General features: G+C 41.8%; 1 protein-coding gene across 4 annotated transcripts in view; it reads right to left on the reverse strand.

Moving 5' to 3' along the window:
- Positions 1 to 14,483, reverse strand: part of LOC121080531 (zinc finger protein 462-like) — a 103,931-nt gene that overhangs the window by 42,000 nt on the left and 47,448 nt on the right. For 2 of the 4 annotated variants that reach the window (XM_040578602.1, XM_040578605.1), the window contains exons 2-5: positions 12,337 to 12,588; positions 6,382 to 11,846; positions 4,733 to 4,897; positions 3,106 to 3,377 (exon numbers count right to left, since the gene is read on the reverse strand). In XM_040578602.1, the coding sequence (XP_040434536.1) occupies positions 3,106 to 3,377; positions 4,733 to 4,897; positions 6,382 to 11,846; positions 12,337 to 12,556 (6,122 nt within the window). In that variant the 5' untranslated portion in view covers positions 12,557 to 12,588. The remainder of the gene's footprint in view (positions 1 to 3,105; positions 3,378 to 4,732; positions 4,898 to 6,381; positions 11,847 to 12,336; positions 12,589 to 14,483) is intronic. The other 2 variants (XM_040578603.1, XM_040578604.1) reach the window with 2 other exon arrangements.

Raw genomic sequence — 14,483 nt, forward strand, 5'->3', positions numbered from 1 at the left:
ATAAGAGCAGGCCAGGCTCAGCTATCCTTCTCATGCTGGTTCTTTATATCCAACAGGTCTGCTTATAGAACAAGGCAGAATCTGATCTGAGTAAGAAAGATATTTATCACCAATTTTATCACACAGAATGCTAGCCAATGTTATTCCAATCTACAAGAAGGGTGTGCAGGAAGACCCAGGAAACTATGGACCTGTTAATCTAATCTCAGTTCCTTGAAAAATTGTGGAGAAGATTATGCTGGGTACTACTGAAAGGCATTTAAAGGACAATGCAATCATCAGGCACAATCAACATGGGTTCACAAAGAGAAAGTCCTGTATAACTAATTTGCTATCCTTCCATGATAAGGTCACCCACCTAGTGGATGAAGGGAAGGCAGTGGATGTAGTTTTTCTGGATTTTAGTAAGGCTTTTGATACTGTCCCTCACAGCATCCTTCTGGACAAGTTGTCCAACTGTGGGATAAGCAGGTGCACTAGGTGAAGAACTGGCTGAAGGGCAGGGCTCAAAGTGCTGTAGTGAATGGGGCTACACCTGGCTGGCAACCAGTCACCAGCAGTGTTCCTCAGGGTTAAATTCTAGGGCCAGTCCTGTTCAATATATTTATCAACAATCTGGATGCAGGAGTTGAATGCACCATTAGCAAGTTTGCTGATGATACCAAGTTGGGAGGTGCTGTTGACTCTCTTGAGGGACAGAAGGCTTTGCAGAGGGATCTAGATAGACTGGGGCATTAGGCCATGATTAATGGGATGAAATTTGACAAGTCAAAATGCTGAATCCTGCACCTGGGATGGAGTAATGCCGGGCACAAGTATAGAATTGGGAGAGGAGTGGCTGGAGAACAGCCCTGCAGAAAGGGATCTGGGGGTGCTGGTTGGCAGCAGTCTGAGTCAGCAGTGTGCCCTGGCAGCCAAGAGGCCAAACTGCATTCTGGGGTGCATCAAACACAGCTTTACCAGCTGGTTAAGAGAAGGGATTATCCCACTGTTTTCAGCATTGCTGCAGCCTCACCTTGAGCACTGCGTGCAGTTCTGGACCCCACAATTTAAGAAGGATGTTAAGGCACTTGAATGCATCCAGAGGAGGGCAACAAAGTTGGTGACAGGGCTGGAAGGCATGTCCTATGAAGAGCAGCTGAGGACTCTTGGTTTGTCTAGTTTGGAGAAAAGGAAGCTGAGGGGTGACCTCATTGTTCTCTGCAGCTTCCTGAGGAGGGGAAGTGGAGGGGGAGGTGCTGATCTCTTCTCCCTGGGATCCAGTGACAGGATGTGTGGGAATGGTTCAAAGCTGCACCAGGGGAGGTTCAGACTTGACAATAGGAAGCATTTCTTTATTGAGAGGCTGGTCAAACACTGGAACACCCTTCCTAGAGAGATGGTAGATGCCCCATGCCTGTCAGTGTTTAAAAGACATATGGACAATGCCCTTAATAATATGGTTTAACTTTTGGTCAGCCCTGAATTGGTCAGGCAGTTGGATTAGATGATCACTGCAGGTCCCTTCCAACTGTTCTGTTCTGTTCTATTCTAATTTATTCTATGTCTGGGGCTACAGGGAATGTCTAAGGCTTCTCACTGAGGATGGGGCAGAGGAAAACTGTCTCCTTGCCTACAGGAGGCGTGTGTGTTATCAGGTTAAAGAAGCTGCAGGAGATCAGACAACTGCACAGCATCAGAGATGAGAAAAAAATTAACAGGATCTTCTCAGAGATCCTGCAGAGACAAGAGTCCAAACTCCCAATTGTACTGAAGAAAGGGCAGCCAGTGTCTGTTTATCAGATTGGGAAATGGAGACTACCAAGATGGCAAAGGCTGGAAGCTTATGATATCTGGCATTGGGAGGAAGGCACCTGCTTCACCAGCAGATCTGCAACTACAGAATAGGTTCTATAGTTCTGCATCTGATTGCAGATGAGGGGCTGGGAGCTCTGTCCAATGAAGCATCAGAGCTGGCTGTACCTGAACAATGTGACAGCACCAGGGGGAAGTGGTGAGTGATAGTAGTGGGAGACTCCCTTCTGCAGGGGAGATGCCAACCTAATCTGCTGTACAGGGAGGTTTGCTGCTTGCCAGCTCAGATCCAGGATGTTAATGACAGACTGCTAAGGCCTGCCCAACCCTTGGACTATTATCCCCTGCTGCTTATCCACATAGGAACCATGCTGTGATACTGACAGAAATGCTGCTTTTCTAACACCAGGGTTTATAAATATTTCTTATATCATGCTTTCTTTCCCACCTACTTTTAATTGCAGAACAGTAACAACTTCACCCAATTTAAGGGTGTCACTGACAATGCTAACAATGCCTATGTTAAACAACCACCTGGATCTCTCTGGAGTGAAGAGGGACAGACACAGGATGGGGGGACATGACAGTTCTTCCCCCAGAAGCTACAGAAAAAATGTACATATGTTTGTCAGTCTAGGATGCCAGTAAAAAAACCCACAACAGTAAACCTTATTTCTTTGTGGCAAGCCATGAATAAATATGATAAAAGAATTCTAAAGCTTCCTAGTTGTAGGCAAAGAAATGTCATGAGGAATTTGATTATTTATTATGACCATGCATTTTTCATGGGTCACATCAGATAAGGGGTGATTTCCTCAACCCATTTCAAGAATACCACACTGATTTGAAGATTATGTTCATAGACTGAAATTTCATAACACAAATACGAAAAGAAAAAAACTCTTAACTTTAAGATTGGCTTGTGATAGCTGTTCAACACTAGAAACAAAGTCACAGTACTATTTAAAAATAAGGTAGTTACATGGAAGGCTAGTGAAAAATACTTTTTCCTCTTTATGGCTTTTTTAATTTCATGCATTTAACAAGACTGCATAAGTGGTGAGCATCTTTTTGATTGGTGTGCATTTCCCCTACACACAACAAAAAGAGAATTTGTATTCAAGAAGATATAAAAATGGGACTTTTTACAGTCAGCAATGGCAAAATGTTTGGGGGCATAGAAAATACCTAAATGCTGAGAAAGATAAAAACGTGGCTTGAAATCAAATTGAATGCACTCTCCTTCAATGTCAACCAACATAAAAAAGTCATGCTAGTAGTCTGTGCCGTTGAAAACAAACCGTAACTTACTTGTGCCTGAAAGCAGAGACAAAGGAGCAATACTGGCAGCTGTACTTGTCTTCCCGGGTAAACATGGCCAGAGCCAAGTGACTCCTCTCATGAGATCGCAGACCCTGCATAGACATCAAAACCCGGTCACACTGGCTGCAGTGGTAGCCCCCAGGCCTGGTTTCATCTTCCAAGGATGCTCCAGATTCAGCTTCTGTAAATTCCACAGTGCCAGGGTCTTTGGCTCCCTCAAACCCCTCCAAAGTTGTGCTTGAAGAATCTTCAGCTTCCTGCTAAAAAACACATACCCCCCCAAAGCCATCAATTCTCTCTCCCTTCTGCCCCTCAATCTCTCCTATATATCCCAATGCATTCAGTTTCTAAGGGTATCCCTACCATACTACAATAATGACTTTTTGTATAAAGAGAGCCTAGTCTTTAATTATATATATATGTATATACATTAAAAAAACAAAAAAACCATCTCTTGGTCCATTTCCTAAGTGTTAACTAGCATAGCATGCATTCTGCAGCAACATTAAAACTGTTCATAGACTGAAATTGCATAACACAAATAAGAAAATGAAAAGTCTATTTATATGATGGTTTTAGGGTCTTGGATTTTAGTTTTTGTTCCCTGCTGTTTAGTATCTACTTGCTCAAAAGATGGTATTGAACCCTGTCCTGATTTCAGCTGGGATAGAGTTAATATTTCTTCCTAGCTAGTGCAGTGCTGTGTTTTGGCTATGATGTGAGAGCAATGTTGATAGGACACTGATGGTTTTAGTTGTTGCTGGGTAGTTTATACTAGTGTAAGGACACTGATAGAAGATAAGCATCCTATTCTGTCAGTAGTATTGGATAAGCTAAAGAAAGTTCAGTGGAAGGAGAATGAAAGCTCTTAGGTAGAATAATTTAGACTGTGAAGTACTCAGATACTTTACACAGCACACAGTTGATGTCATGAAATATGCATGCTTTAGTTAACATTCTGAGGACTTCAGAATATTTTGCTGAGTACTCATTGCAGCAAGAAAAGGAGGAAAACTGCATAACCAGTTTTGCAACCTTACTGCACCTGAACTCCCCCTGCTGATAGCCTGTAAAGCTGTCTGTGGAGCACAGCCTATCCTCAGAGACATTATAGGTGGTCTCCACTTGCATAGGGAGGAAAGAGCAGCACATTTACAATTAACCACTTGAATTGGACCTCTGGCTCAGCTGGCTATTTGAATATGTGTTTGCAGCACTATAATTTCACTTTTGCATATGGGTTGGAGGAAAAAAAACAACCCACTCCATACATTAGGGGTCTAAGAAAGCAGAAAAGTAGTCCAGAACAGCTGAGGGAGAAGCTCCTGCTCATAAATCAAGCCTTTCAGTCATCCATGATATCAATTCCTACATGGCAAATAACAAATTAGAATTAAATAGTTTTTGTGCCCCAGACGAAGAACAGAAGAAAGGTAAAACATCTTAAAGTAAACAAAATGTGCTGCAGAAACCTGAAGAATTAGATTAGAATGTCATGCTTAACTGTTCAGAATACCCAATCCAAAACCCATTTGACTCCTTGGGACCCCTCTACAGGCTTTCAGTTAGACCTTAATAGCAAACAAAAAATGTTGTCAGTTCACAGAATTCTCACCTTTACTGTAGCTGACACAGAAGAAACATTTCCATACTGAACATGTTTACGGAGATGATTACAGATGGCTCGAAGCGTTGGATGAACTTCCACACAAAATTTACATTTGTAGCCAACTACTTTCTTCTCCTCAAGTTTTGAAGCATCTTCCAAGTGTCCAAAAGCCTATTGAAGCACATGAGTATTAATCAGTTATAATAACATAATATGTGAAACATGCTTCTGATATCTCACTTTTAGGAATATATCCAGACCAGATTTTGCACCTTAAGGGAAATTGCATTTAGTGTACATGTGTATTGGGTCTGGTTGAGATGAAGTTAATTTTCCCCATAGCAGCCCTCACAGTGCTGTGCTTGTATTGGTAGCTAGAAAGGTGGTGATAACACACCAGCGTTTTGACTACTGCTGAGAAATGCTCCCACAGCATCAAGGCTGCCTCTCCAACCTTCACCACCACCACCAAAGGCCAGTAGGCTGGGCGTGGGTAAGATCTTGGGAGGGAACATAGCCAGGAAAGCTGACCCAAAGTGACCAATGGGATATTCCATACCATATGACATCTACTCAGAAATAAACACTAAGAGAAGGGGAGGATTCGTCGTTATGACATTTGTCTTCCAGAGCAACCACTGCTTACCAGGAAGTGGTTGGACAATACCTGCTGATGGGAAGTAGAGAATAAAACTTTTGTTTTCCTTTGTTTCCCCATGCGGCTTTTGCTTTTTTAAAACTGCCTTTATCTTGACCCACAAGTTTTTTTCCATCTTATTTTCTTCCCCTCCATCCTGCTGAGGAGGGGAGCGATAGAGTGGCTTGGTGGGTACCTGGCGTCTAGCCAAGGTCAACCCACTAAAACATGCTATTGTGCAAAACTTCGACCTCTATTTGCACTGACTTCTTAATAGAAGCCCTCAAAATAGGTGGACAGAATGTACACAGGAAAAACCTTGAATTTCTGCATAACAGTAGACCCCTATAAAAGCATTCATTTTTAACTTATGAGACCAAGTCATGCTCTTTCACGGTTCCCACCCACCCAATTGTATACTTTTTTACAGCAAGTAGAGTTACTTCAGATGAGGAGAAGGGTACAGAAAAGAGTAGTAGAATTTGGTCTTCTGTTCACAGGAACACTTGCCCAAAACTTGAAGTTATTGGATAGATGCACATAAACATCAGGTTCTTTATCAGAAAACATACTGAAATTGGTAAGCTTGAGAAGGAAATTGGTATGTTATTTCAAGGTACACTGATGAACAGTAGAATGGGGCATTTGCTAAAGAATCTATGAGGAAGCAAACAGCAGCCTTGCAACAGAAGAATAAATAACTGTCAGCCATCTATAAGGGTGAGAGAAAGGAAGAAAGATAGGGAAAATCCTGAAGGAAACAGTTGGAAGGAGCAGAGCTTCCCATGGAGCCTAGGAATAGGTGGAGAATGAAGGAAATTAAAGCAGAATGTGTAACTGACTATAGGGACCATTGACACGCTGAGTCATTAACCTGCACTCATTTGGCTGTCAAAGAGAACATGCAAGTGGGTATTAGTAATAAGGAGCCTCTTGGGGTATAGAAGAACAGCTTTTGGTTTGTTTTACTCCCTGGGGAGAGGAAGCAGAGAAGGAAACCAGATACACAGATCCTTACCCTCTCTTGTTTGAAATCTGTAAAAGCACCATCTGCATATTTCTGCTTGCTCAAAAGCTGTTTCCTCCTCTCCTGACGTTTGGCACGCTTCTGGAATTCTTCATTGTGACTATTCAAGTGTGAGGTTAGCTCTGCTGTGCTATGCAATTTAGTATCACAGTGCTTGCACTGATAGACAGCATTATGAGAGGGGGTGCCACTTCCCAGTATGGTAAAGTCTCTCTTCAAATCCTTGCTGTGGTGATCAGTGTAATGCATGCATAGCAGCTCTGCTGTGCTGAAGGACAGCTTGAAACATTTTATGCATCTGAAGGGAAGCCACTCAGTTTCCTGAGCCTCGCTCTCCACCTCAGTCTTTTCAAAGTCATTCCTTTCCTCAGCTGGAGTTGACTTTTCATGTTCATCAGCATACACAGCAGTGAAGTAATCCCCCAGCTTGCTCGCATGCTGCTTCTTAGGGAAAACACCAGGGTGACGCTTCATGTAGTGGGATACAATACCTTTTTTGCTAAAAGATTGAAAGGAACAAAGCGAGCATTTCTTCTTTTCCACAGCCCTCCTCAGCTCCTCACTTAACTGAGGAGTATCATCTTTGGGAGGAGATGGAATGATCACTTTATTGGGTTTATCACTTACTGTCCTGGAAGCTGCTAAACAATGAGTGTAGTAAGCATCAATGTCATGCCTTTTCTGGTAGTGTGCTGCAAGCCCTTTGCGGATAGGGTTGGTGTAGGAACACAAAGCACACTTGAAGAGGTTGTTCTTGCCTTCTGGCTGTGCTCGAACATTATTATGTTTGATGCGGTAGTGCCTGGCTATCCCCTTCCGGGTAGAACAGAAGTATTTGCAGAGCTGACACCGGAAAACTGTGTGAGACACTAAGTGAGAACTGGAGAAATGAGGTACCGAGACAGAGACTTCTCCAACACTATCAGCAGCAATTTCTGGGGAGACCTTGATTTCAGTTACCATGTCTGGCTCCACTGAGGCAGACAGCTTTGGTGATGACTGAGCAAAAACATCAAATTCAGGCTGATTATGGTATTTCTCATAGTGAATTTTGAGCTTCTCCAGTGTGCCATGGGTGTAAGGGCATAGTTTGCACCGGTATGCACCATAGCCTTGCTTGAAAATCCTACTCATTTCTTCTATGTCATTCTGGGTGATGTCATTCGACTGTTCCACATCATGCACAAAGTCTTCAGCAGTGACCTTTACTGATGGGTGCCGTTTCTGGTAATGTGTGAGGACACCATGAATGCGTGTGTTAATGTATGGGCAATGTCTGCACTTGTACACAGCCCCTGGGTTAATGTCTATGTCCTGTGCAAAGTCAGCAGCTTTTACTTTCATGCCAGGATGCTTTTTGCCATAATGTGTCAGGAGGCCATGCAAGTTATTGTACTCAGACTGGCAAACTGTACACTGATATGGAATGGAGGAGATGGCAGGGTTTGCAGAAGCCAGTTGAATAATAGTTTTTTCCTGGGAAAGGCTGGGATCCTCCACATCCTGGTCCATCTGTGATGTTACCTTGTTTTCAGAATTAATCCTGGCCCTAACTTCATTAAGCTGTGTGCCAATTTTCTCAGCAGCATCTTTCTCCTTAATGATATCTAACAATACAGATTCATCCCCATTCATAGCCCAAGGGTGAAAAGCCTGGTAGTGATTAGTAATATCCCAAATGGAAGATGTTTCAAAAATGCAGTCTCTGCATTTATAGGTTTTTGCCTCTGATGGCATCACTGGGGTAGGAGGGGAAGGATCCGGACCTGCCCAGAGTTTAGTTGCCATATATGTATAGTCAACATAATGTTCAGGATGTCTCCTTTGGTAATGCACAAGCAAACCACTTGGTTCTGTATGTGAATAAATGCACCATTCACAATGATAGCCAGCTTCTATCAAGCCATCCAAAAATGCCCATCTCAGAATGGCCGTGACTGTGGCCTTCAGATTTGGGTGGTCTTTCTTAATATGCTTCCTCAACGCATAGAAGTAAGGTGATGTGTAGCTACATTGCCTGCATTTGAGGGCTCTCAGCTTTATCTTGTCCTGTTCAGTGTTGGAGGTGTGAGCAGGCAGGCTGCCAGATGATTTCTTCTGGTTACGATCACAAAGGCTTCTAATGGTGGCTGTATGCTGCCTAATCACATCTGCATTGGCTTTGAAATCACGATGCTTCTTTTGATAATGAATGAGCACACCTTTCACAGTCCGGTTCCCATAATCGCAGTGCTGGCACAAGAACATTTCATTCTCAGGGGAATTCACACAGCTCTCAGAACTGCCCCGCCTCAACTGCTGCACTGACACTGGCAGTTTCTGAATCCCAGGTGGCAGCTCACCAGCCTTCATCATTGCTGCAGTAGGGGGTGCCTGCCTGATGTACTTGGCAGTGACCTTTATTTCCGGATGCCTTTTCTGGTAGTGGACAAGCACTCCCACAACTGAACGGTTGCTGTATGAACAGTGTTTGCAATAGTAGAGTTCAGAAGCAAGGTCTGGGGGCAGTGATGGGGGAGGTGGAGGTTGAGAAGCCAAGTTAGATAGTTTTGAGGAGACAGACACCTCCATCTCAAAAGACATTTGAGCCAGGGCAGAGCCCCTGTCAACAGAAGCTATATGCATGGTCTTCTGAATTCTGAAATATGATGCTTTTTGTTCAGGGTGTTTTTTCTGGTAATGCACCAGAACTGAATGCATGTTAGGGCTTGCAAATGAGCACACATCACAGTCATAAACAACCACAGAACTGACCGAAGGTGCCTTCTGATTTTCACATTCAGGACTAAAACTCTTTGTGGCACTTTTGTTAAAACTTGCTGGCACAGTAGTCCCATGAGCCACAGGGGTGGGGGTTGCCATAGTTTTTGGAGCAGAATTCAAGATCTCTCTCAGTGTCTGAGACTCTGTGTTTAACCCCTCTTGCTGCTCAACAAGATAGCTTGAAAATATCATTGCATTGTTAATTTTCACTGTTGGATGCATTCTTTGGTAATGCGGCATCAGGCTTCTAACATTAGGGCTAGTGTAAGAACAGAAGCGACAGCGGTAGATCAGATCAGAGTGATCGAAGTTCAATACATTCATAGCTTCAGGATGATGCTCTCCATAGTGTTGCTGCAGGTCTTCAAAGTTCGTATAGTCAATATAACACTCAAGGCATCTGTATACTGCACTGTGATCATTGGGATCCAAGATATACCTAAAGCTGAATTTTATGTAGGGGTGCATCCGTTGGTAGTGGGTGCTAACACTCCTGGCAGATTTGTTGCTAAAATCACAGTGTTTACAATAGTAAAGCCTGCCAGAGTCATTAATCTCCACATTTTCGTTGTTCTGATCAGGTCCATACATACTTGGCTGGCTTCCCAGAATGGAGGCATTAGGACTCTGTTGATCTTTCATGTTAATGGAAGAAAAATAATCTTCTTCATCTTCAGATAAAGTGAGCTCAATCTCTGCTCCATTGGTGGAAATATAATCATGATGCATGTTTTTAAATTTTGCATCCTTCTGGGAATCATTAGTCTCTCTCCCCCACATTTGCTGGGGTGCATAAGAACTAGAAACCTCCACCAGTGGCTCTGTTTGTTCTTCTTCTCTGTCTAATTCCACTTCTATCTCCACCTCATCTTCCTCCTCTTCCTCATCATCCTCTACATTAATCACAACATCTTCTTGCTGTTTGTTTTTGTTTATTTTGCTCTGCAAGTTGCTTGCTATTTCATCAATTCTAGTTCTTTTCTTCACTGGTGAGAGATCCAAAGGGCAGTCATTTGACACCTTCCGAGTGACTTTAGCAATAAAGTTATTTTTAGACGAGAGACCAAGAATTGAGGTCTGGCTTTTCTTCACTGTGCTAACAGAGGTGAGAGCATCTACCTCGCTTTCTTGTGGCACATTGGATGACTGTCCATCATATTTTGGTAAATTGTCACAAAATGAGTGCTTGTGCTGCTGATGAACTCTGAGGCCTTTCAAAGTAGTGGTAGAATAGTTACACATTGTGCACTTATAAGGATGCTGTGAATGGGGTTGAGGCAACTGCTGCTGTTGCTGCTGCACTGTTTCCATCATCCCAGCTGACTTCCTTGCATTTATATTTCCACTTTCATAAGAAACTGTGTTGTCATTCAAAGTGGAGACAATGTTTTCACTCTGAGAATTCAGAGTGTCCCAGTCTGATGTTGTACTTGCATGACATTGCCTATGAGCTCCAAGCTTTAACGAACTCTTACAGGTGAAAGGACATTCATTGCATTTGTATACAGTTGTCTTCCCAGACAGGTGGATATTCTCAATGTGACGGGAGATGCTTCGACGGTGCATTGTGAGGAAAGGGCAAAAAGGACATTGGAACCTGTTCATGTATCTTCTAAAGGGAATCCCTTTTGTTTCCAACAGCTTGTTGCCATCAGATCCCATCAGTTGCTCTGCAGATATTCCTGAAGTCTGGTGGTCCACAGAGTTCAAGCCATTCTCACTGTTGACTTCATTTAACTCTTCGTCTGAGCTGCAGTCATTTAGCATACTGTTTGTTTCCAAGTCAGCAGAAGAATTTGTCATGTCAGCAACTCCATAGTGGGATCTGTCAGACAAATTAACTATGCCCAAGTTGTGAGGTAATTTAGACTTCATTTGAGGATAAGACACAGAGAAAAACTTAGAGGATATAGAAGAGTTGGGCCTGATAAGGGAATTGCCTGTAGAGCTTCTGAAGTTTGAGACATCAGCATTCAACATATCACGTCCTGTCATATTCACAGAGATATAATTAGAGTTTGGGGAGGCATTCTGGACACACTTACTCTGCACATCAGACGCATTGGTTCTGTCTTGTTCCTGCCTCAAACTTGACAGTATTTTTACCATGCTGCGGTGCTTCTTCATCATATGGTCACACCAGCGCTCCCTTCGAGGTGTCTGGTAACTGCACCATTCACAGCAAAAGTTGCCTCTGGACTTTGTTAGAGGCTTGACCATGGACTCCAAAATGCTCCGTTCTACCACCTCCGCAGGTAATTCCTTGCAAGGTTCCTGCACTGGCACAGATGCAGATGTCAATTCAGATACAGCAGAGGTAGCAGTAGGAGTTAAACTCTCCTTCAGACTGTTTTTGTGATACATTTTCTGGTGCTTAATAATCCTTGCACGCCTTGGTGATTTGTAGGTGCAGAACTGGCAAGAGAAAACTTTGCCAAACCCCTCGTGCATCATGATGTTGTAATTTAAAGATCCAGCAGTGTGTGACCCTACTGAGCTCCCCCCAACTTGTGCTCCATGAACCTTGCGAGTGTGCTCCATGAGGAGGTTTTTAGATCGGAAGTAACGCACACAGAATTTGCACTGGAAAAACTTGTTGGTTGGTTTAGGATTTGGAGCCATATGTTGACCACAAAAACTTTGGCTCTGGCTATAATAACTTCCAGTCTCCATCTGAGTTGTTGCATTTTGCCCTAAAATAAGAATTAAAAAGTAAATATATAAATAAGTAAAATTAGACAGTTTACCCTCCATGTATGCATATGAACACACACACATCTTGAACATGTTAATCACACCAGGATTCCCTCACTTATTTATGATTAGACCTGTGCATATGAGAACATTCAGAAAACTAACAAATGGCACATAATTTGGGATAGACAATTTCCAAAATAAGCTTCTTGAAATAAAAAGGTACACTAATAAAGTTCAAAACTCTTCTAAAGCTCACGGTGGTGTAAAGCAAGAAAAAGAAGCAATATGACAAAGCATGTGAAAAATAGCAAGATGATGAATCCACACGTTTGCATTTACACAAAAAATATGGCTATAAGTAAACATCATCCAATTCACTACCATAGTGATAAAGACAACAGTTTTTAAAAATCACACTGAAACATACCAATTAAAATGCACTGAAATAAGTCACATGTGAGATAGGGGCTTAGGGTTGAAGTTTACCTGCTATTTTATCTGCAATTGTAAATTCATCTTTTACAGAAGAAAATTCAATCTCAGTCTGGTTGCTAGCACTCATAGAGCCAGACTTTGGTTGGCTAGGATTTTCCTCAGAAACATCTGTTGGCTGCAGAAAAGCAGTATGAACATCCTGAATGTGAGCTTTTAGGTCTTCATAGGATGGAGCTCGGAAATCACAGCCATCACACTGCAGCACCTCCATGGTTCAGGAATGATCTTTTGCATTAGAAAATTCTGCAAGAAAAACAATGAAAGGAGAAGAAAAGTGACAGGGCTTTGTTTTCCCTGTGTGGTTGTTTTTAGTTGTTGTTTTTTATTGTTGTTTTTACAGAAAAGCCATTCAGTGAATTCTGAAAATATACTAACACCAAGCTTCCTATCACATGACTTAATGATTTCCAGAAATTCCATAATTACTTCAGCCTAAAACTCAACATTTAAGAGACATCAAGGCAATTTTGATTCAAAGAAAGCCCTATCTAGGTAACTAGCAGGTTGCTGTTATCAATGCTACAGTCAACCTTCTGACAAATAACTACTCTTTCAATGGACTTTGTCCTCTAGGCTTTTCCATTACTCAGGAGAGAGCTGGTAGGAAGTTTGCATCATTCAGAGACAGCAGCTATATGCTAGAAGAACCACCACAATTACTCCCAAACATTCATCATGCACTGAAACTTACAAACAGATGACAATGGTTTCTGCTTATATAAGACCCACTCTAACCTTCTTGGAAGCTGAGAAAGTCCTGCAAGTTTCATTACCAGCAATTAAAAAAAACCTTAAAACTGAAACACTTGTCAGTCTTTTCAAAATGCTATAATTCCTGACTTCAATAGAAAACATAAGCATAATTGCAAAGTGAGATCTAAATATCTGTATCCAGAACAGAACGCTGTGCATTGGAATTAATTCCACCAAACACCAAGAACATCTCCATTCATTTTAATAACTAAGAGTTACATTGTGGTCTGTGATTGGGGACGTATCCTTGGTGGGATAGGAGTTTGAGGAAGGGATGGACAGTAAAAAGAACAGGAATACTACAAAGTACAATGAAAACATAAGAAACAGCAATCTTCCCTAAACACTTCAAGACTTCATTGATTAATCTCAAACCTCTGTATACTGTAATGCACAAAGTAACAAAATCTGGTAAGATCGAGTTCAGTATGTGACCAATTAATCCCACATCGTAGAACACTGGGGAGGAATTAATCACTAGACCCCCCTTAGCTTATTTATTGCCATAAAAAGAGAGGACACAAAATACAAGAAACGCTTGAGAAATGCTGAGAGCCTCTTGCCCTGTACAGCAATTGGGAACAAAAGAAAACTCTTATTTTAAAGTAATAACTCATTTATTAAGTTTCCCAAACATTGCATGAGGCCAAGATAACCTAGGAGTACCAGAGGTAAAAGAAGTAACAGCAGACAAAAACATTTTACTGTTAAAATTCCAACTATTTACTGTAGAATGTAAAACTACTTCTAGCCAGATTAAAGACTAATGCACCGAGACACTAGAGGAAGAGTCAGTAAGTACACATTGAGTGGACTGGGATCCTTAAAGCTGGGATGATGATATTTGGAACTCTAATATTGAATTAATAAGAGAAGACTATCAGGTAGCCACTAGAGCTGCAGACTGGTAATGGTTCAACTGTTGCTGAACATCAGGAGGTTCCGAGTATGAAGAGTCTATAAAGAAAGAGGGAGGGTTGTCATTCCAGGTGGGTCAATGAAATTTAAAAAGGTTCCAGGCCTGCTCCAGCAGACAGTCTTCTGAAGAAATAAGTGGATTACCATTTCTTCATCTAACCCGATTTGTATTCTACAATGTAAAAGGTGGTCAGTTGAGATTAGACTTTTTAAATCTGATCTGGGGAGCGATAAATATATGAGAGTAACTTATTAAAGACAGAAAGAAAAAGGAAATGGATACAATATTTCCCTTGCCCTTATACAACCCAACACAAGGCTGTCACACCATTTTAATGATATTTAAAAAAACACAGACTAGATATGTTTCATCACACAAACTGAAAACTAGAATACTTTATTAAAAAAAAAAAAAAAAAAAAAAAAAAGGAGGTGAGTCTTGGAAGTTTCCCAATACTTTGATTTGA

The sequence above is a fragment of the Falco naumanni genome, chromosome W (genome assembly GCF_017639655.2).
Source record: "Falco naumanni isolate bFalNau1 chromosome W, bFalNau1.pat, whole genome shotgun sequence".
Classification (NCBI taxonomy): Eukaryota; Metazoa; Chordata; class Aves; order Falconiformes; family Falconidae; genus Falco; species Falco naumanni.